Source organism: Lipotes vexillifer, unplaced genomic scaffold (assembly GCF_000442215.2).
Source record: "Lipotes vexillifer unplaced genomic scaffold, Lipotes_vexillifer_v1.1 scaffold573, whole genome shotgun sequence".
NCBI classification, from domain to species: Eukaryota; Metazoa; Chordata; class Mammalia; order Artiodactyla; family Lipotidae; genus Lipotes; species Lipotes vexillifer.
The window spans coordinates 974,692-997,775 of record NW_006796432.1 but is presented as its reverse complement, the minus strand read 5'-3'; the positions used below and the strand labels follow the sequence as shown (position 1 = coordinate 997,775).

The 23,084-nt window shown below is 50.4% G+C and overlaps 2 protein-coding genes across 2 annotated transcripts in view; one reads left to right on the top strand and one right to left on the bottom strand.

The window, feature by feature from the left end:
• The window catches only part of DDX54 (DEAD-box helicase 54), a 21,005-nt gene extending 18,426 nt beyond the window's left edge, over nucleotides 1–2,579 (top strand). The window contains exons 19-20 of the mRNA XM_007468570.1: nucleotides 184–296; nucleotides 2,347–2,579. Of these exons, the coding sequence (XP_007468632.1) occupies nucleotides 184–296; nucleotides 2,347–2,579 (346 nt within the window). The remainder of the gene's footprint in view (nucleotides 1–183; nucleotides 297–2,346) is intronic.
• Nucleotides 2,580–4,206: 1,627 nt separating this feature from the next.
• CFAP73 (cilia and flagella associated protein 73) lies at nucleotides 4,207–13,394 on the bottom strand. The gene is made up of 7 exons (XM_007468569.1): nucleotides 13,339–13,394; nucleotides 11,711–11,819; nucleotides 10,698–10,802; nucleotides 10,176–10,376; nucleotides 9,435–9,656; nucleotides 8,993–9,151; nucleotides 4,207–4,284 (listed from the first exon to the last, which is right to left on the bottom strand). The coding sequence occupies exons 1-7, from the start codon at nucleotides 13,392–13,394 to the stop codon at nucleotides 4,207–4,209; spliced, it is 930 nt and encodes a 309-aa protein (XP_007468631.1).
• Nucleotides 13,395–23,084: the final 9,690 nt, after the last annotated feature.

Here is a 23,084-nt window from a genome sequence, read left to right as displayed (position 1 = left end):
CCCCAGCTCCTACAGGTGGGGGCTAGAGGGGGGGCGGGGTCGAGTGGATTCAGCCACCAGACCCCCTATAGGTAAGGCCTGTATCCTCTGGGGGGGGGCGGGGGGGCCCTGCTCCCAGCCCACGGTTGTCTAGGGCATCTTTCTCTGGATGCTGCACGCAGCCTCCTTAATGCAGCCTCCCAGCTACCAAAAGTGGAAACAGAAGCAGAAAATTGATGATCGTGACTCAGAAGAAGAAGGGACATTTGACCGGCGTGGCCCAGAGCGAAGAGGTGGTAAGCGCGGCCGAGGGCAAGGTGAGAGCCGGGGTGGGATCGTCCTTAAAACGCAGGTTGCCAAGTAGCACATTTGGTCATCTTGGGGGCTTGGTCCTCTTGATCTGGCCTGGGTCCCTCAGTGGGTGACACGCTAAGGTGGGATTTGAACTCGGCTCTGCTGCAGGAGCTTGTGCTCAGTGACCTTGGCTTGGGCCGGCTGCCCCACGTGCCAGGACCTCGGTCAGCCCCTCAGGGCAGAGGAGCACCTTGGGAGTGGTGACACTCGTGACTCTGAAGGGAGGAGACTGGAGCCTGGGCCCCGTTCCACTGCAGCCCCACCTTTGGGGCCGAGCTTGCTGTCAGAGAGGGGCTCCCGCTTGCTGTCTGGGGCCAGGCTGTGTGCTGGAGCCTCGCCGCACATGACCTGGGGGCAAGAAGACTGAGAATGGCCGGCTTTCAGGCCAGGAAACAAGTCGCAGTGACTGGCCCTGGGTCCCCCGGCTGCCTGCTGCCTCCCCCGGCCCCCGCCGTCAGGGTTGGGGAGCTTGAACCTGTCCTGGGCCTCTTTCCGCTGGGCCCTGGCCCTGCTTGTCTCCCCCGAGCCCGCAGGGCTGCTCACGGCCTCTTCAGCATCCGAGTCTGTGTCCTTCAGCCTGGGGACGCTGTCTGTCACGGCCCCAGGCGCCCCTCTGCTCTGCCTCACCCAGGGCCTCCTCTGTTCTCTGCACGTTCCCTCTGTCCTTGTTGACATTTCCTCTCTGACGGTGGATACCTCTTCTGTTTCTCCCTGTTTCTGTCTTGGATTTTCTCCGACGCATCCTCTCTCTGTTGTTCTGTAGGTGTCTTTCTCTCCAGGTCTCTGTTTCTCTTTCTGCCTCTGACTCTGTGTCCCTGTCCATCTCTCTGTCTCTGTTTTTCCCCATCTGTCTCTGTCTTTCTGTATCTCCATCTCTCTCATTGTTCCTGTTCCTTTCTCTCCACACACACGCACACGCACACACGTGTGCACACACACACACCCCTCCCAGTCTCTGTCTCTCCTCTCTTTGTCTTTCTGTGGGCGTGTCCCTGCCTCCCCCGGACCCCCTCATCCTTCAGTCCTCAGCTCCCAATTTTATCTGGAGTGAAGCCGGCTGCCGCTGTGAGCTTGCTGGACCTGGGGTGGTGAGGGTGGCCTGTGAGCTTCGGGAAAAAGCAGCTGTTCTCCCCCTGTGCTTTGTCCTCACTGGGGCTGGTGGGTCCCTGTCAGGTGGCCTGGCCCCCGTGGAGACATCTGGGGCCGCCTTAATGGCCATCTGTGTGGGAGCCCTGCAGGGCCACTGCTGTGGGAGGGGAGGAGCTGGGTGAGGCAGGTGAGTACAGAAGAGGAGGGGCCAGGCCTTAGTGGGGAGCCAGGGGCTGGGGGGAGACCTGCCCGCCCAGAGAGCCGGGAGGTGGCGGGTGGGGCCGCCAACCACTGCTGCTGCTGCTGGTGCCACTTTGCTGGGTGACCTTGGATAAGTCCCTTCCCCTCGCTGGCCTTCTCTGATTTCTCTCCTGCCAGAGGGAGGTTAAGCTACAGCCTGTTTTCATCGAACAAGCCTAGAGCATGGAGTCCAGAGAGACAGGGTTTGGAGTCTGTCTGGGTCCCCAGTGCCTGGCATAGAGGAGGCACTGAAAAGCCTTTGTTGAATGATTTATGATTGTAATAGTTACACTTAGGAGGCCATACTGTGGGCTAGGCCTTGTTCTGAACCCTGCACACATAGTAACCCATTTACTCCACATTAGGACTTATGAGGTAGGTGCTCTTATTCGTAATTCATAGGAGAGGAAACTGAGGCACAGAGAAGTAAAGTAGTTTGCCCAGGGTCCAAGAGGTCACAGCTGGGACTTGATCCCTCGCAGTTTAGGCTAGAGGGTCCATGCTATTGCCCATACAGTAGACTACTTAAGCTTTATTAAGCAATTACCATCCGCCACATGTTGGGGCCACAACAGTGAACACAGAATGAGAGCAGGGACAGGGGAGCATCCCGGAGGCTCCTGGGAGGAGGAAACATTGGGAGTCGACCCAGAGCCTGAACTCCCTGAATCTCCATCCTGGCAGGTGCATCCCAGCCCCGCACCTCTGGTGCCCCCACAGGCCACGTGCGCTCAGAGCTCAAGACCAAGCAGCAGATCCTGAAGCAGCGGTGCCGAGCCCAGAAGCTGCGCTTCCTGCAGCGTGGAGGCCTCAAGCAGCTCTCTGCCCGCAACCGGCGCCATGCCCGGGAGCTGCAGCAGGGCGCCTTCGGCCGGGGCACCCGCTCCAAGAAGGGCAAGATGAGGAAGAGCCTGTAAGGAAGGTGATACAGCCCCGTGGTTCCTCACCTGGTCCAAGCGTGGACATAAGCAATGTTCCCTGTGTAACACTGTGTGCCTGGCCCTGAGCTGGATGCTGGGGGGCTCCCTGTAGAAGCCGTGGTCCGTGCAAAGGAGTGCTTGCTATAACGGCCGCAAAGGGGCAGCAGCTGCCTCTGCCTAAGACAGGGCACGTTTGAGCAGGGTGTTGAAGGGTTCATAGGAGTTTGCCAGCAAGGCCAGGCAGGCCACGACCTGAGTTGGCAACTCGGCTGCTGCTGCTGTGTTCTGGATTCAGAGGTGGTAGCCACATGGGTGTGAACCCTGAGTGCCTGAGGCCTAGTGATGTATTTTTAATGTAATAAACCTTTATTGAGTGCCTCCAGTGGACCAGGAGCATTGAGTTGGAAGGGACAGACCCGGGTACTAGAGTCCCAGCTAGGGTGCGGATGAGCCGAGAGCATGTGGGCAAGTCCCGAGTGGATTCTGCTGGAATCTCCATTTTGCAGATGAGGAAAGTCAGGCTCAGAGGATGGGTCGGTTGCTCAGATGGGAACGCCCCAAAGCTGGCAGTAGGTCCCCTTCCTCCCACCAGGACAGGCTTGCAGCTGGGACTGGACGGTGGGAGGGAGACAGCACATAGAGTCTGGGGGCAGAGGGTGCGGTGCGCTCCCCAGATGTGAAGGAGTTCACACTATCCCCACACACCCAGAGGTCAAAACCTGTCCTGGCCTCTGTCCTGCTTTAAGCCCTGTGCTCCTCAGCCCTTGTTGGGGGTCCTGGGAAGGTCAAGGGCAGCCTCTGGTAGCTCCGGTAGAATGGCCATCACTCAGCGCCAGTCCACGACGGAGGAGCCTTTGTGAGCAAGCGCCCCGGGAATGGGTGTCTGCCGTGTGACCCTCTTGCTGGTCCTCCTTTATTTTACTTTACTTACCAAACACTCATCTAGAATTTACCAGAAATTTTGTGCCAGGCCCCATTCCAAGCATCTGACAAACATCAGCTTGTTTAAATGCCCCCAACTGGGGACCTCCCTGGTGGTGCAGTGGTTAAGAATCCGCCTGCCAATGCAGGGGACATGGGTTTGATCCCTGGTCCAGGAAGATCCCACATGCCGCAGAGCAACTGAGCCTGTGTGCCACAACTACCAAGCCCGGGCTCTAGAGTCCGTGAGCCACAACTACTGAAGCCCACGTGCCACAACTACTGAAGCTCGTCCACCTAGAGCCCGTGCTCCACAACAAGAGAAGCCACTGCAATGAGAAGCCTGCATACCGCAACGAAGAGTAGCCCCTGCTCGCCACGACTAGAGAAAGCCTATGCAGCAACAAAGACCCAACGCAGCCAGAAATAAATAAGTAAATAAATTTTTTAAGAGGAAAAAAAAAAATCCCCCATCTGCCCTGGGTGGGAGGGCCAGGTCCCAGGTCACATGGTGGATGTGAGATTGGTGCCCTCCATGTAGCCCACATTCATGTAGTAGTTGCTTGTGCCCCTCATGCCCACCCCACTGCAATCTGAGAGGGCACAGCCCTCCTGTCTTTCTGGTGAGAGCCACTCAGCCTGTACCCCGCAGGAACTGTGTACCTCCTGGGGGCCCCTCCCCCACTGCTCACCTGGGTCAGGGTCAGGAGGCGGGGCTGGTGGGCTCGGCCTGATGGAGGCCAGCCAGCATGGTGGAGAGGTCCAGGATGAAGAGCTTCACCTGGGGGTTCCAACACAGCCAGAGTCAAATCCCAGCCTCTTGAGTGTCCAGTCCCCACCCCCCCAAAACCCCAGAGGCTGCAAAGCAGGGGTGGGGGGTAGAGACCCTTATTAGACAGCAATGATGGTGGTTCCCTGGGGCAGTGAACCTGGCCTAAACCATTCAGTTTTTTTTTGTTTTTTGTTTTTGTTTTTGTTTTTTTTGGTGGTACACGGGCCTCTGACTGTTGTGGCCTCTCCTGTTGCGGAGCACAGGCTCCGGACGCGCAGGCTCAGCGGCCATGGCTCACGGGCCCAGCCGCTCCGCGGCACGTGGGATCTTCCCGGACCGGGGCACGAACCCGCGTCCCCTGCATCGGCAGGCGGACTCCCAACCACTGTGCCAGCAGGGAAGCCCCCATTCTGGGTTTTTGAAGCCTCAGTCCAAGCTTCCCAAACAGTTGATTTGTGGGCACCTTCAGTTTTCTAGATGGCTATCACCTGTATTATAGTTGAATTAGTATTTTCACTTGCATCTTTTTTTTTTTCCTTTTAATTGGATTAGTTGTGTTCACTGGTATACTCCATGGGGCACCCTCCTTTATTTTAATTAACCTATTTATTGATACAAACTTAATGAACACCCACGGATCCACTGCCAAGACCTAGAACTTGATGGCAAACTTATCCTTGGGCTCTTCCTTCACATTTGTCACCGAAATAAACATCTGACAAGGAAACTATATCTCTACCAAAAGTGAAAAGAGATTAAATTACTCCTTGCCGTAAGTAAGGGGTAACTGGAAAAATAAAATGAAAATGAAACCTGGTTACTCAATTCTGGCAGCTACCGTTACCCACAGAGGGTGTGAGCCCCCAGGCCCTGGAGACCAGGGAGTATTATGAGGTTAAAGGCATAGTTGCTGCTCCCCCAACCCCCTGCCATTGAACCTTTCTCCTTGGTAAGATCAGATGGTTGGTTGAAAAAGCACTGGCTTTCCATCTCTCTGATACCAAAACCAGAAAAAGATAGCACAAAAAATATTATAGACCAATATCACTGATGAACATAGATGCAAAAATCTTGAACAAAATACTAGCAAACAGAATCCAACAGCACATTAAAAGGATCATACACCATGATCAAGAGGGATTTACCCCAGGGATGCAAGGATTCTTCAATATACACAAATCAATCAATGTGATACACCACATTAACAAATTAAGGAATAAAAACCATATGATCCTCTCAATAGATACAGAAAAAGCTTTTGACAAAATTCAACACCCATTTATGATAAAAACTCTCCAGAAAGTGGGCATAGAGGGAACCTACCTCAACATAATAAAGGCCATATATGACAAACCCACAGCAAGCATCATACTCAATGGTGAAAAAGCATTTCCACTAAGATCAGGAACAAGACAAGACTGTCCACTTTCACCACTCTTATTCAACATAGTTTTTGAAGTCCTAGTCACAGCAATCAGAGAAGAAAAGGAAATAAAAGGAATACAAATTGGAAAAGAAGAAGTAAAACCGTCACTTTGCTGATGACATGATACTATACATAGAATATCCTAAAGATGCCACCAGAAAACTACTGGAGCTAATCAATGAATTTGGTAAGGTTGCAGAATACAAAATTAATGCACAGAAATCTCTGGCATTCCCATACACCAACAACAAAAAATCAGAAAGAGAAGTTAAGGAAACATTCCCATTTACCATTGCAGCAAAAAGAATAAAATACCTAGGAATAAACCTGCCTAAGGAGGTGAAAGACTTGTACTCAGAAAACTATAAAACACTGATGAAAGAAATCAAAGATGACATAAACAGATGGAGAAATATACCATGTTCTTGGATTGGAAGAATCAATATTGTGAAAATGACTATACTGCCCAAAGCAATCTACAGATTCAATGCAATCCCTAGCAAACTACCAATTACATCCTTCACAGAATTAGAACAAAAATTTTACAATTCGTATGGAAAGACGAAAGACCCCGAATAGCCAAAGCAATCTTGGGAAAGGAAAACGGAAGTTGGAGGAATCAGGCTCCCCAACTTCAAACTATACCACAAAGCTACAGTAATCAAGACAGTATGGTACTGGCACAAAAACAGAAATATAGCTCAATGGTACAGGATAGAACGCCCAGAGATAAATCCACGCACATATGGGCACCTAATTTATGACAAATTACAAGAACATACAGCAGAGAAAAGACAGCCTCTTCGACAAATGGTGCTGGGAAAACTTGGACAGCTACATGTAAAAGAATGAAATTAGAACACTACCTAACACCATAAACAAAAATAAACTCCAAATGGATTAAAGACTTAAATGTAAGACCAGACACTATAAAACTCTTAGAGGAAAACATAGGAAAAACACTTTGACATAAACCACAGCAAGATCTTTTTTGACCCACCTCCTAGAGTAACGGAAATAAAAACAAAAATAAACAAATGGGACTTAATTAAACTTAAGAGCTTTTGCACAGCAAAGGAAACCATAAACAAGACAAAAAGACAATCCTCAGAATGGGAGAAAATATTTGCAAATGAAACAATAGACAAAGGATTAATCTCCAAAATATACAAACAGCACATGGAGCTCAATATCAAAAAAAACAATCCAGTTAAAAAATGGGCAGAAGACCTGAATAGACATTTCACCAAGGAGGACATACATGAAAAGATGCTCAACATCACTAATTATTAGAGAAATGCAAATCAAAACTACAATGAGATCCCCTCACGCCAGTCAGAATAGCCATTATCAAAAAATCTAGAAACAATAAATGCTGGAGGGCTTCCCTGGTGGCGCAGTGGTTGAGAGTCCGTCTGCTGATGCAGGGGACATGGGTTCGTGCCCCGGTCCAGGAAGATCCCACATGCCACGGAGCCGCTGGGCCTGTGAGCCATGGCTGCTGAGCCTGCACGTCGAGAGTCTGTGCTCTGCAATGGGAGAGGCCACAACAGTGAGAGGCCCGTGTACGGGCTGGAAAATGCTGGAAAGGGTGTGGTGAAAAGGGAACCCTCCTGCACTGTTGGTGGGAATGTAAATTGATACAGCCACTATGGAAAACAGTATGGAGGTTCCTTAAAAAACTAAAAATACAACTACCATATGACCCAGCAATCCCACTACTGGGCATATACCCTGAGAAAACCACATTCAAAAAGTCCTGTGCCACAGTGTTCACTGCAGCACTATTTACAATAGCCAGGACATGGAACCAACCTAAATGTCCATCAACAGATGAATGGATAAAGAAGATGTGGCACATACATACAATGGAATATTACTCAGCCATAAAAAGAAACGAAATTGAGTTATTTGTAGTGAGGTGGATGGACCTAGAGACTGTCATACAGAGTGAAGTAAGTCAGAAAAAGAAATGCCATATGCTAATGGATATATATGGAATCTAAAAAAAAAAAAAAAGGTACTGATGAACCTAGTTGCAAGGCAGGAATAAAGAGGTAGACATAGAAAATGGACTTGAGGACATGGGGTGGGAGGGCGAAGCTGGGGCGAAGTGAGAGTAGCATCGACATATACACACTACGGAATGTAAAATAGTTGGCTGGTGGGAAGCAGCAGCATAGCACAGGGAAATCCGTGCTTTGCGATGACCTAGAGGGTTGGGATAGGGAGGATGGGAGGGAGGCTCAAGAAAGAGGGGATATGGGGACTTGATATGTATGCATATGGCTGATTCGCTTTGTTGTGCAACAGAAACTAACACAGTATTGCAGTTATACTCCAATTATACTCCAATAAAGCAATTATACTCCAATAAAGATTATACTCCAATAAAGCAGTTATACTCCATAAAGCTCTATTAAAGTAAAATAAGATAAAAAGGACTGGCTTTTGCCTGTTGCTTCATATCGAGCCTCTGTCCCTCCTAGAGTCGTCTTTTGTACCTTGGGGTACCCGGGCAACACTTGAGAGAACAGTGGTGTACATATGAATCCACCCGACTCAGGATGTGGCACAAAGGTAGGCTCTGGGGACCCAGTTCTTGGCATTTGGTTGGAATTCTGGCTGCAGGACAGGAGTGGGATGGGATGGGGCAAAGGCGGGGGTGTTTCCTCCACTTCTCAAAGGGGCCATGCTTTGGGAACCCACTAGAATCAACAGAAGTGTCCAAAGTCAGAAACCCCCTGCCTCTGTTGTAAACCATGTCACATGTTCTACCACCTTGCAAACCCGAGTGAATAGAAAAGCCGGGCATACTTGGTACACAATGACATTGGTAATGCCATCGTGCAGAAAGAAAAACCACTGTACAACGCTGCCCTCACACTTCCCAGGGAAGCCAAGGCTCGACTATGCGGGAGCCACAGAGGGTGAGGGACTAATTAAAAGTGAGTCTCCATCTCCTGGTTTCTTATCGATGTCACGTTTGTGCTTTTGATCCTGAGACAGAAGAACTCTTGGCATAACTGTATTGTACCCATCAGTATATACCCCGGCCTCCTGCACAGTGAGGGCACTGAGACCCAGAGAGGATCTTCTGACCTCATAGCAGGTGACCAGCAGAGCCAAGACCAAACCAGGGCTCCGGGCTGGGGGCTAGGCGGCCACGGAGCTAGGAGACTGGGATCTGATCGCAGAGGGTCATGCTTAACCCAGAGAAGGTGGGATTTCAGGCACCATGATGTTCCCAACCCTTAGGGGGCTGGAGGTGACATAAAGAGAGATCCTCACCTGCTCCAGCTGCCCCTCGGTGTCCTTGATGTCCAGGGCAGGTGGCCGCCTCTGGTGCTGGCACACTAGCTGGAACAGGTTGAGTGCTGCCATCCTGGTGCGTCCCAGGAGCAGGGTCTTCTCAGCCCCGGTGTTCTGGATCTGAATACACTTGGATTCCTGGAGAACACCGCCCCCTTCCCCATTAAGGTGTGAGCTGGCCTGAGGAGGGCTGGGACCACATTCGCGTCCACTTCCCACCAGTCATCGATGCCCCTAGGTGCTATCAGGGAGAGGAGTGCTGGACTCGGGTGTCAAGTTCTCATAGGAAGGGCCTCCTGCGCCCTAAAGTGCTTTCCGATGCCTGAAACCTGCCCATGAGCGTAGCGTTGCCCCATATGGCACTCCTCCCGGCGGTGGGAGGCTGGGGTCCCGGGCGCCCACCTCCTCCCGGCGACGGTACCCAGTGCAGCGTGCGCTCCCGCGCCGCCTCCAGTTGCTCCAGCAGTTGCGCTCGCCGCTGGCCCTGCCGCAGCAGCTCGTCCTGCCAGGTGTCCCGCAGCCGCCGCAGCCGCGCGCGCGCCTCCTCCAGCTCCGCGAGCCGCTGGCGCTCCGTGAGCCTCAGCGCCGCCTGCGTGTCGGTCAGGCAGTCGAAGCGCGCCACCAGCTCGGGGACCTCTTGGAACTGGGATGGGGTCGGGAGGGGGAGTCACCGGGACTGCAGCCCCCCTGCCCTTCCTCGCCTTACCACCCCCCGCACCTCCTCAGCCCAACTGTGAAATGGGGGCATCACACAGCCCCTGCCCCAGAAGTGTGATTACTCCGGCCCCTCCCCACCTCCACCATCAAACCTAGCTAAGCTTCACTGCCTGTGATTAATACTAAGTCACTGTTTCATTCAACTAATACTGAGTGTTTGGATTCCCCGTCCCCCCACCTGCCTGTGTGTCCTTGAGTAAGTTATCTTTCTGAGCCTCAGTTGCCCCATCTGTAAAATGGGATTGGCAATAAGAAGACTCACTTCACTGGACCTTGGAGAGAATTCAAGAACAAAGCGTGTTCCTGACATACAGTTAGTGCTCAATAAGTGGTAACTCCTGGCATACAGTCAGCGCTCCAGTAGTGCACACTTCCAGAGCCGTCCCTGAGGCTGCCTGGGGCTGCACGTGGCGCTGAACACCAAAACCTCTTGCAGGGCGCTCACCTCGGGCAGCTGCTCCAGTACTTGCCCCAGCAGGCGCGCGCAAGGCTCGAGGCGCCAAAGCAGGCGCTGCAGCCGCGCGCGCTCCCGCTGCAGCTCCTCCAGCTGAGCCCGAAGCCGCAGCGCCTCCGCCTCCCGGCGGCCCGCCAGTTGCCGCTCCTCCGCCGCCCTCCGCAGTGCGCGGCTGCGCCGGGCCTCCGCATCCTGGGAAGGAGGGGTGGAGAGGAGGCGACGACCCCCAGGACTTGGGAGCCTGCGGAGCTTGCCGCATCCACTCCACCCCAACATTCGCACCCTGAGTCACGGGTTGCAAACAGGTGGCCCACGGGCCAAATCCAGCCAGAATCTCTGATTTTGGTCCCTCACTCCTCTCCCACGCTTTTTAAAATGCTTCAGGCAGTAGTGTGTATTTCCCACCACTCCCTTTTATATTGGTAAGCCCACTTTTTAAGTTTATGTCTGGCTCCTTTAGGATTGTGACTTTGTGACCCTCTGCCCTGCCTCCCCCCAGCAGGCTCCACCTACCTGCAAAAACTTTTCAAAGCGGACAAAGGACCCCTTTAACTCCTGCTCTTTCTGTTCCAATTGTTCCCACCGCTGTTTCAGGGATGCCTGCATAGTCTGGAACACCTGGGGGGTAAGGAGTGGGTGTCTGTGTTTGTTTGGGGTTTCAAGTCATCCAGAGCTTTCACACTCACACTTAACCTCGCTCACCTTTTGCCCTTAATCTTTTTTTTTTTTTTTTGGCTGCACCTTGAGGCATGTGGCATCTTAGTTCCCATGCCCCCTGCAGTGGAAGCACGGAGTCCTAACCACTGGACCACCAGGGAAGTCCCTTTTGCCCTTAATCTTGTCACTGCACCCTTGCTCAAATCCACCCGTGGCTCTCACCACCCACGATGAAGCCCAAATTCCCTCCTGTAGCCCCTGCGTGTCAGCATCCCTGCTCTTCCTTGGGGCCTCATCTTACCCTCTCTCCTCTGATACTGTCTTCTAGCCTCTTACCCACCTGTGTTTTGTCCTTGCCTTCCTGTCTTTGTATATGCTGCTCCCTCTGCCTGTTTCTCCCTCCTCACCCTGTCCCCCTTTGCTGGATAAGCCGACTTGCCCTTCAGCATTCCCTAAGACATCACTTCCTCCAGGAAGTCCTCCATGACCACCCCTGTGTAGAGATAGGGGCTTTCTCTGGGCTCCCACAGCCCCTGCTCAGTGCTTCCCCCCTCACAGCCATCACCACCTGGACACTTGTCTGTCCCCTTCTCTAAGCTGTGAGCCCATGAGGGCAGGGACTGTGGTGAGACCTCTAGATCCCAGTACAGTGCCCTGCATGCAGTAGCTGCTCAATGCACATTTACTTGCACAAACCACGGATCTCATTTGATCCCCATTTGACAGACGAGGAAACCAAGGCTTAGGACGGTGATTTGTCTTAGGCCTTGTAGTAATAAGTTATCTCCATCACTTTCCCATCTTTTTCTTCCCATCTTTTTAAAACTTTTTGTCCCCAAAAGTTTCAGGGACTGCACTGAGTGGCTCACCTCCTTCTGGGCCTGAAGGCCCTGGTCCGCATCCACCAGTTCCTGCCTCTTCTCCAAGAGACGCAGCAGTGGCGGTGGGACGTGGTCCACATTCTGCCCCTGGATCTTCCTGGAGGGGCTCAAGGAAGAGGTGAGGGTGAAGGAGGCAAGAGTCAGGGCCCCCAAACTCCCCACTGGTGCCTGACATACCCCAACTAGCCACCTCCCGGCTGTTGAATTTTTCATTCATTCAACAAATTGTCCCGAGCACCTACTCTGTACCACACACTGTTCTGGGCACTGGGGATGCAGCCCTGATCAAGACAGACAGATCCCTGCCCTCCAGGAGCTGCCATCCCGCTGGGGACCACAGAAAAAAAGCTAGCAAATAATAATAAATAATGCTAGGACATGGCAGGTGCTAAGATGAAAAATTCAGCAGACTGAAGGAAATCTCTCAACAGGGAGATAGAAAAGTCTCTGTGGGGGGACATCTGAGCAGAAACTTGAAGGGGAAGAGGGAGGGAGCCACGTGGATACCGCAGGGAACAGATTCTAGGCTGAGGGAGTGGCCGATGCCAAACCCCAAGGGAAGGAGATGCCAGGAGGCCAGTGCAGTTGGAGGGGAGGAAGGAGCAGAGAGCTGGGAACTGAGACCAGGGAAGTTGTGAGGGTGACTGCGGTGGGCCGTGATGAGGGGGGACTTTGGCCTTGACTGTGAGTGAGGTGGGAGGCCTGGGAGTGTTTGGAGCAGAGGAGGGAACCCCCTCTGGCTCCTGTGGGGAGCAAGGACAACAGGAGGGGCAGGGCAGCTGCAGGAGACCAGGGACGGGTCACAGGATAATGCGGAGAGGATGGGGCTCTGATCTGGGTGGGTGCAGTAGAGAGGTAAGGAGGGGTCGGCTCTGGATACCACTGGAGAGCAGAGCTGATGGGGTGACGAGAGGGGGAGAAAGGAGTCGAAGGGGAACCTAGATGCTGGAAGGATGTTGCTGATAGTGGGCTGAGTGGGAAGCAGGGAAATCAGCTCTTCGCTAAGGCCAAGTTGAGACTGAGCTGCCTATTGACCTCTGAGGGAAGGATCCAGGGGGAGGCTGGGATCTGGAGCCAGGCTCACAGGGGAGAGGCGGGGCTGGACACAGCTCCGCAGTGTCGGCTGTGTAGGGAGCAGAAGGGATGCACTGCCATTCCACTAGGCAATGCTCTCCCAGCTCTGGTCCAGGGGAAACCCTCCCATTTTACTGATTCTGCGACTGAAGATGGGACCCCCGGCCACACTGCTGAAACAAGGCAGGCACCGGACAAGCTTCCTCCACCCCTCCTTTAAAATGCAGTTCGCAGTGAGAGGGGGCAAGAGCTCGAAGAATAATTCCTTCCCACCTTGGATCAAATGATATAATCTCAGCTGGATATCAACTAGGGATGGGGATCGTGAACAGGTTAGAGACCTGGGCCATTGACCCAGCTCTGCCCTAACTACCCCTGAGACCTTGCGGAAATTGCCATTTCCTTCGGGGCTTCAGTTTCTTCCTCTATGAAGTGGGGGCAATAATCCCCCACCAAGAACTGCCCGAGGAAGCCAGAACCCACGGGTAGGGGGAAGGCCCTCCTTTCAGCCCCCTCTGCCACTCCACGCCACTCCCACTCACGTAGACAGTTTCTCTTGCAAGGCCAGTCGGAAATATTTCTCCCAGGGCACTGCCATTCTCCTGGCAATTGCCTGAGGCTTGCTTTCTTTCTGGAGTTTTGCACTAGCCTAGAGGAGGCCCCGGAGGGTTCTGATGGAGGGTTTGCCTGCTCAGTATTCCCGGAAGGCAGCCACCCAGACAGCCTCGGTCGCCTGGGCAACCAACGACACAACATTCCATTGCCTGCCTGAGGCCTGGAGAATCCACCCGGAGAGGAAGAGAGAGGGGGCTGCAGGGAGGGTAGCATATTCTGCCCGTTCTGGAGGAGGCTTGAACTCCCAACCTAAATTGGGGTGCAGTGAATAGGACGTGGGTCTCTTGGCCAAGAATTTGCCCCTCGGTGCCCCATGTCTGGTCAAGCCTCTTCCTGGATGGGTGGGATGGGGCCTCACTAATGTGGCTGTGTGCTCAGATGTCTGTTCAAATGAGTAATTATTGGGCACCCACTGTTTGCCAGGTCCTTGGGGGGCAGGCATTCACTCCCTGGCAAGGTGCTGAGGTCCTACTATGTTCCAGCCCTTTGATGGTGCACTCCCATTGCTGGCTACCCTAGCCTTGTCTCACGGAGCCCCCAGCCTGGTTAGGGGCCATCAGCACTACCCTGTGGAAACCAGCTTGGAGGGACCCAGAATCTGCATTTGGAGGATGGGGGGTAGGGGAGGAGGTGACATAGTTTGCGCAATTACAGTGGGTCAGACACTGCCCTGAGTACTCTACTTACGGTATCTAATTTAATCTTTAAAACAGCACTGCCGGGAGTGGTAATAGGGAAAAGTACCCAGAGTAATATTACAAATACTCATGTGTCCGCCAAGTGGAAATAACAAACACGAGCGTCTTGTCCTCTTTGCTTCCAAGCGTCTTATTTTTCCTTTTTAAATAATTTGTTTTTTCATGTAAGGAAATGTATTTTATTTTTGTAGAGTAACACTATTAAAAAAAAACTTTTATTGAGGTATAATTGATTTATACTGTTGTGTTAATTTTTCTGTACAGCAAAGTGATTCAGTTATATATGATTCAGTTGTACATATATATGTGTTCTTTTTCATATTCTTTTCCATTATGGTTTATCACAGGATATTGAATATAGTTCCCTGTGGTAGGGGAACAAAGTAGGACTTTGTTGTTTTTCCATTCTATATATAATAGTTTGCATCTGCTAATCCCAAACTTCCAATCCATCCCTCCCCTAACCCCCTCCCCTTTGGCAACCATAAGTCTGTTCTCTATATCTGTGGGTCTGTTTCTGTTTCGTAGATAAGTTCATTTGTGTCATATTTTAGATTCCACATATATGTGATATCATATGGTATTTGTCTTTCCCTTTCTGACTTATTTCACTTAGTGTGATAATCTCTACGTTCATCCATGTTGCTGCAAATGGCATTATTTCATTCTTTTTTATGGCTGAGTAGTATTCCACTGTATATATGTACACCACATCTTCTTTATCCATTGATCTGCTGATGAACATTTAGGTTGTTTCCATGTCTTGACTATTGTAAATAGTGCTGCTATGAACACTGGAGTGCATGTATTTTTCAAATTAGAGTTTTGTCCAGATATATGCCCAGGAGTAGAATTGCTGGATCATTTGGTAACTCTATTTTCAGTTTTTTGAGGACTCTCCATACTGTTTTCCATAGTGACTGCACCAATTTACGTTCCTACCAACAGTGTAGGAGGGTTCCCTCTTCTCCAGACCCTCTCCAGCGTTTGTTTGTTTGTTTTTTCCATAAATTTATTTTATTTATTTATTTATTTATTTATTTACTTTTGGCTGCATTGGGTCTTCATTGCTGCGTGTGGCCTTTCTCTAGTTGCAGCGAGCAGGGGCTACTCTTCATTGTGGCACACGAGCTTCTCATTGCGGTGGCTTCTCTTGTTGCAGAGCACGGGCTCTAGGCATGCAGGCTTCAGTAGTTGTGGCACGTGGGCTCAGTAGTTGTGGCTTGTGGGCTCTAGAGCGCAGGCTCAGTAGTTGTGGTGCATGGGCTTCGTTGCTCCGCGGCTTGTGGGAATCTTCCCGAATCAGGGCTCGAACCCGTGTCCCCTGCCTTGGCAGGCTGATTCCCAACCACTGTGCCATCAGGGAAGCCCCCAGCCTTTGTTACTTGTAGACTTTTTAAATGGCCATTCTGACTGGTGTAAGGGGGTTAGAGTAACAGTGTTTTAAAAATACTATAGTTACTGTAATGCCTACATCGTTTAAAACACCCCCAAACATTTTGTTAGAGCATATTAAAAAAAAGAAAGATGGAGCTAAAATAATGTACATTTTGTCTTTGAGCATTTTGCATTAAGTCGTACATACTATTTTTCTGCATAAATTGATGCAAAGTTACAAGATTCATGATCTAAGTTTTCTTGATTTAAAAAATACTGAGGTAGAATTCGCATAGAGTAAAATTCATTTTTTTCCACATGCACTTCTATGGGTTTTAGCAAATGCGTAAAGTCGTGTAACCATCATAGTTAAGATGCAAAATATTTCCATCACCCCAAAAAGTCCTCATGTCCCTTTGTAATCAACCCTTGTCCCCACCCAGCCCCTAGCAACCACTGACCTGTTCTGTATCTCTATAGATTTGCCTTTTCTAGACTATCATCCATGGAATTTATAGACTTTATAGCCTTTTGAGCCTGGCTTCTTTCACCGAGCAATATTCATTTGAGATTCATATTGACGTGTGTATGTTGACATGTATTTTTCACTGCTGAGTAGTATTTGATAACATACTATAGTTTATTTATCCTCCACTTGGCTTATTTCTAATTCTGGGCAATTATAAATATAGCCTGTTTCATGTGCAGTTTTTCTTTGTGAACAGAAGCTTTCATTTCACTTGCATATTTACATAAGAGTACGATTGATGGGTCCTATAGTAAGTGCATGTTTAACTGTATAAAAAACTGCAAACCTGTTTTTCAAAGTTTTTATATTCACACTAGCAATGCACGAGAGTTCTGATTGTTCCAACTCTTCACCAGCAGTTGGTACTGTCAGTTTTTGTAAAAGTCATTCTATCCGGAGCCTGTGCTCTGCAACGGGAGAGGCCACAACAGTGAGAGGCCCGTGTACCGAAAAAAAAAAGTCATTCTAAAAGATGGGTAGCTGTATGGATAAGGCTTTTTTTTTTTTTTTTTTAATTTATTTATCGCTGTGTTGGGTCTTCGTTGCACGCAGGCTTTCTCTAGTTGCGGAGAGCGGGGGCTACTCTTCGTTGCAGTGCGCGGGCTTCTCATTGTGGTGGCTTCTCTTTGCTGCAGAGCACGGGCTCTAGGCGCGCGGGCTTCAGTAATTGTGGCACTCTGGCTCAGTAGTTGTGGTGTGCGGGCTTAGTTGCTTCGCAGCATGTGGGATCTTCCCAGACCAGGACTCGAACCCGTGTCCTCTGCATTGGCAGGTGGATTCTTAACCACTGTGCCACCAGGGAAGCCCCAGCTTTTTTATTTACAGATAATTGTAGATTCCTGTGCAGTTTAAGAAATAAAAAGAGAGATTCTGGGCTCCCCTGGTGGTGCAGTGGTTTAGAGTCTGCCTGCCGATGCAGGAGACACGGGTTCGTGCCCCGGTCCAGGAAGATCCCACATTCCACGGAGCGGCTAGGCCCGTGAGGCATGGCCGCTGAGCCTGCGCGTCTGGAGCCTGTGCTCCGCAACGGGAGAGGCCGCAACAGTGAGGGGCCCGCGTACCGCAAAAAAAAAAAAAAAAAGAGAGAGATTCCATACTGTTTCCCCCAGTTTCCCCCAGTGGTGACATCTTGCACAGCAACAGTCCAGATCACAACAAGGATATTGACATTGATACAATCCCCCCACCTTATTCAAAATGCTCAGTTTTATAAGCCCTCGTTGTGTGTGTGTGTGTGTGTGTGTGTGTGTGTGTGTGTGTGCGCGCGCGCGCGCGTGTGTGTGTATTTAGTTCTATGCAATTTTTACAATTTTATTTATTTATTTGGCCACATAGCCGGTTTATGGGATCTTAGTTCCCCGACCAGGGATCAAACCTGGGCCCCTGGCAGTGGAAGATCGGAGTCCTAACCACTGGACCGCCAGGGAATTCCATTCCCTCATTCTATGCAATTTTATCACATGTCCATTCCTATGACCACCACAGTCCAGATACAGAGCATTCATCACGAGGATGCTTCAAGCTAACCTTATACAGCCACACCCATCCCCTCCCTCCTGCCTTCCTAATCCCTGGCAACCATTCATCTGTTCTCCATCTGTATTACTTTGTCATGTCAGGGGTGTTGTATAGTAATTGGAATCATATACTATGTAACCTTCTGAGATTGGCTTTTTTCAGCTCAGCATCATTCTCTCTCTTTTTTTTACGGATGAAGAAATTTTATTTTTTATTTTTTAAAAAATATTTATTTATTATGGCTGCGCCGGGTCTTCACTGTGGCATGCAGGATCTTCACTGCAGCATGTGGGATCTTTTAGTTGTGGCATGTGGTCTCTTAGTTGCGGCATGCATGTGGGATCTAGTTCCTTGACCAGGGAATGAACCCGGAGCCCTTGCATTGTGGGGCATGGAGTCTTACCCACTGGACCACAAGAGAAGTCCCTTAACATCATTCTCTTGAGATCCATGCTGGTTGTTACAGGTGTTTGTTTTTTTGATTGCTGAGTAGCATTCCATGGATATACCTCAGTTTGTTTAATCCCTCATGTTGGAGGATATCTGGGTTATTTCCTATCTTTGGCTATTATGAATAAGGCCACTGTGAAGATTCCTGTCCTGGTTTTTGAGTGAACATAAGTTTTCATTTCTCTGGTATAGAAGCCCAAGGGCACAATTGCTGGGTCATATGGTAAGTGCCTGTTTAGGGTTTTTGTTTTTGTTTTTGTTTTAAATTAAGAAACTGCCATATTCTTTTCCAGAATGGCTGTACCATTTTATATTCCCACTAGCAATGTATAAGTGATCCAGTTTTTTTCTACATCCTCGCTGCCATCACTATTTTTTGTTTTAGCCATTCTGATCGGTGTGTAGCGATATCTTTGTGGTTTTACGTTGCATCTCTCTACTGGCTAATGATGATGAAGATATTTTTATGTGCTTATTTGCCATCTGTATATCCCCTTCAGCAAAATATCTGTTCGAGTCTGTTGCCTATGTCCTAACTGGATATTTTTTAACTGTTGAGTTTTGAGACTTCTCTGAGTATTCTAGATATGGGTCTGGGTGTTCCAGATAGCCCTCTGTTGGATATTTTCTCCCAGTCTGTAGCTTCTCTTTTTATTCTCTTCACATGGTCTTTTGCAAAGTTTGAAATTGTGATGAGATCCAATTTGCCACTTTTTCCTTTGTGGATTGTGCTTTTGGTGTCAAGTCTAAGGTGGGTTTTGAACTCAGGCCATCTGGGTGTGGAGTCCACCTGCTTACCCACAACACTCCACATAGAGTTGAGCCCTTTTTGGAGATTTTCCTCCTTAGACCCATTCCCTTCCTTCCATCCCTAGAGAATACCATCATCTTGAAGCTGGTGTGAATCTTCCCTTCTTGATTTCTCATGGCTTGGAGGAGGTGAGGTCCCTACACACTTGTCTTCAGAAGGCTGGAGCTGTGGCTTTAGCTCTGTGGCCAGTGGATCTACCCCACCACCCCAGGCCACAGCATTCCTCTCTGTTAAATGGGGCATTGCTTCCAAATGCTTCCGGGGCTCCCCTGCCAAGCTGCTGAGGCAGGGCCTCCCCCGTCTCTGTCTCCATGTCCTGGGGGATGGGGTGGGTGCAGCTGCTAAGTGACAGCAAGACACAACTTCTCAGCTGGCCTTGCCCTTGGCCACAAAGCCACAAGCTCTGGAAATATCCACTCTCCCCACCCCGCCATTCCCCCAACCCCCAGTCTCACGCTTGGGCAGCTTCCCCCTTCCGACTTCTCCATTCCAAAGCGGGGGTGGTGGTGGGGGGCACTTAGTGGAGTAGGGCTGAGGAAGGAGGAAGCCGGGGTGCAGCCTGCAGACTCACACCTTGTGTTCAGGCTGTGGGAGGAGGGGACTTACAGGCCCTGCTTCCTGGCAGCCAGCCCGCAAGAGGGGCTTTGGAAATCCTGCCCACTCCTCCCACCGCTGCCTCCTGTCCCACGTGGCTTCCTGCCCGGAATCGTGCCTGGCACTCACCAACGAGGCTTTGTGTTCCGAGATAAAGAACACGTTCCTCACCCCCAAACTGGTCCCGGGTTGGTCTGTCTTGTCCCTATCTTGGTGGCCTCAGAAGGGATGGTGCCACTTCCCAGCAGGGGAAACCGACGTCTAGAGATGCACAGGTCTGCGGAACCAGAGGAGGGGTCTGTCTCCCGCTTTGGGGGTGAAGGTGGAGCGGAGAGGTGGTGAGTTGGCAGTGTTAGGGCACCGTGGGGAGAAAGGAAGTAAAAAGGAATATGACCATTGCCACAAGGAGAGAGGCCAGATTCCAGCCCTCTAGGGGAATTGGATACTATGTAACCCAGAGAGTGTCTTTTGAGTCCTTCTTATGTGCCAACTGGCGTGGGAGGCACCGCATGAATCAGTCATTGTCCCTGACATTTAGGAGATAAGACAAGCATGTAAATCCCCACAAAACAAGAGAACAAGAGACCAAGGTCACAGAGAGGTGCCAACAGGCGGGCAGTGGGGGGCGGTCATCACTGCCTTCCCTGCCACCTTCCAGGCTTCCCGGAGGCTGTGAGCAGAGCTACGAAGCAAGGGCAGCGGGGCTTTCAGAGACCAGAGGAAGTACGAATTATTTTCTGATTATAATTTCTGATTAAAAAGAAGCACATGCCATTATGTCAGAGAAAGCCCTCCAGTTCTGTGCTTGCTTTATTGTCTACATATCACTTCGCACTTCCCACTGAGAGTCTGTTCCTAGCTGCCCATTACCTTTGTCTGTATCACCCTCTTGAGAGCCCATGGGAGCAGGGCTGGGCTGTGTGTACCTCATTTTATCCCCACTGCCTAGTACATAGTAGGTGCTCAATACACATTTGTTAAGTAAGAAGAGAATTTTATATATAATATGTAAACATTTTATATATATGAAAGGAATAATATAAGAAAAGAATTTTACATATATATAATACTTTATGGCATCAGTATCATGCCTGTATATGGTTGTATATACTGTGTTTTTCCCACGACTTGCATTTCTTTTTGGCTGCACCACACTGCTAGTGGGATCTGAGTTCCCAGACCAGGGATCAAACCCATGCCCTCGGCAGTGAAAGCACGGAATCCTAACCACTGAACCACCAGGGAATTCCCTATGACCTGCTTTTTATTTTTTTAAGGCACTTTTCCTGTCATTAAATAGTCTTCAAGAACATAATGCCATTTGCAGCTATATATAGCTGGGACTTCCCTGGTGGTCTAAGACTCTGTGCTCCTAATGCAGGGGGCCCGGGTTCAATGCCCGGTCAGGGAACTAGATCCTGCATGCCGCAACTAAAGATCCTGCATGCCGCAACGAAGATCCCACGTGCCACAAGTAAGACCTAGCCCAGCCAAATAAATAAACAAATATTGAAAACAACCCACACAGCTATCTAGTGTTCCATGACACTGCTCTTACATTACCTGCACTTTATTTCACCCCACCCGTCCTAATTTTTATTTAATTGTATCTGGGGGACTTAAACCAGGAAATAGATAAAGGAATGTAAAGGCTTTCCTGGTGGAAGGATAGGGCAAAGGTAGGATCAGGGGGTGGGCTGGGGGGAATATGAATAAAATCTTAAAGGTGTTGAATTCAGGAATGGGGTCGAGAGGGCCATGCGGCCAGGGAATCCTGGACCCAGTGGTGTGTTGTTAAATTGCTTCTCCAAAACAAATTGTAGTGTTTATTTGCTTATTTCCATGGTGCAAATTCTCCTCCTGTGGTTGATTTCAAGTTCCTGATGCAGCATTGCTGAACACGGGGTTGGAAGGGCGTGGGCGCAGCCGGCTCTCAGGGACCACTAGGCGCAAGCTTCAGCACAGCCCTGTCAGTGCCGAGGCCTGATCCCCACTCTGGTATGAGGAGCCCTCTCCACTCTGTGTCTGTGAGCCCTCCCTGGGCCCCAGGCCCAGCATCTCAGATGAAGGGGGTGGGACTCGTCCTGGGTAGTGAGGCCCATCGGGGTGCAGGAGCCCAATCTTGAGATCTTGCTATCAGATTTCACAGCTGGGATGCAAACCCCCAGATTCCCCCAGCTCAGCAACTCGGAGCTGCACTGGCTCCACTGAAGTGTGGCCGCTCCATCCATCCCTGGAATTTAGGGCTGGGCCTGGCGCTCTGCCCCAGCCACAGAGTCCTTAGGACCCAGCCTCAGAGCTCAGTCACCCAGTGGGGCTCAAGGTCAGGCACAGTGGTGGGATCAGGATGTTCCATTATGGCCATGACACTTATGAGCACTTGCTGTATGCCAGGCTGTGCTGAACGTTTGACGTTTCATTCATCGCATCCTCACACCCAGCCTAGAATGTGGCTTCCTGCTCAGCTCCGGCAGTTGGGCCAAGATGGCTGGTGGTGGTTTGGTTGGCATCCCAGGTGGCCCTAGGACAAGGCCCCCAGGTTCCATCAAGGGTCCCTGGGGGCTGGATAGCCTATCTGAGGTCTCTTTTTCAGAAGAAAAAGGTTTCGCCACAAGTTCCCACCTAGGTGAGTGGGGTCGGGGAGAGGCAGGACACCTGTCTTGAAGTAGCAGTCGCATAACAAGTACCATTTTCCCCTCCTGAGCATCTGGGGTAACTGCTAAAGATTATGGGAGGGCTTTAACTACTCCCTCAGGGCTACCACTGCTCTGGAATCAATGCTGCATCACCCCTCATACCCTGTTGAAGGATGTTGCAATACTTCTAAGCCTTGGGGCCAGCCCTGCTAGGCCCATTTCCCAGATGGGGTAACTGAGGCCCAGACTTTGGAAGGACTCACCAGATGGAGGCCAGCCAGGGAAAGAATTCCAGGGATCTGAATTCCTCACCAGCCTGGCTGGGGTGCTGGGTGGGAAGTCAAGGAGGGAGACGGGGAAGCAGATCATGGGGCTGCTCCTGTGGCTGGGCAGGGCCCTTCTGGAATTGCCAGTCTGGGCATTGACTCCTGAAATCAATAAGTAGAGCCTTCGCATTGGTGCCCAGCCCTGGGCTGACCTGACCGGAAAAAGTCCCTTCTGAGAACTCTTAGGCAGGTAAACAACAAACTCATGCGGAGAGATAGTGTGTGTGTATCTGTCAGGGACAGGCCTTTCCAGTCACATTATCACATTTAAAACTCGAAAACTGTGCAAACCTGGAGCTGTGGGAGCAGAGAAAAAGGGGAGAAAACCTCTGCCTGGCATGGGAGGACATCCCGGAAGACTTCCTAGGAGAGGTGATATTTGAGCTATGCCTTGAAGAACAATAATAATAATAGCAAACACTTTCTGAAAACTTCTTATGTGCCTGTCGGTGTTCTGAGATCTGTATCTGCTTCCTTCATATCTGTTTTATCTCATCTAATTCTCTCAAAACCCTGTGAGCGAGATACTATAATAACATATGAACCGATGAGAAAACCAAACCAGGGCACAGCGAGGTTAAGAGATTTGCCCAAGACCACACAGCTACCAATGGCGGAGTCAGCATTCAAATCCAGAGAGGCAAATCAATGACTGACTGTAAGACCTTCCGAGTGCTATTTAATCCCTCTGAACCTCAGTTTGTGTATCCATACAAGGTGCGGGGGGGGGGGGG

Coding starts and splice junctions, on each gene's coding strand:
- CFAP73 (XM_007468569.1), bottom strand. CDS start 13,394: ATGGCAGTGCCCTGGGAGAAATATTTCCGACTGGCCTTGCAAGAGAAA. Junction 10,377..10,697: donor GCTTTGAAAAGTTTTTGCAG/GTAGGTGGAGCC, acceptor CCTCCTTCCCAG/GATGCGGAGGCCCGGCGCAG. Junction 9,152..9,434: donor GGGAGCGCACGCTGCACTGG/GTACCGTCGCCG, acceptor GGTGTTCTCCAG/GAATCCAAGTGTATTCAGAT.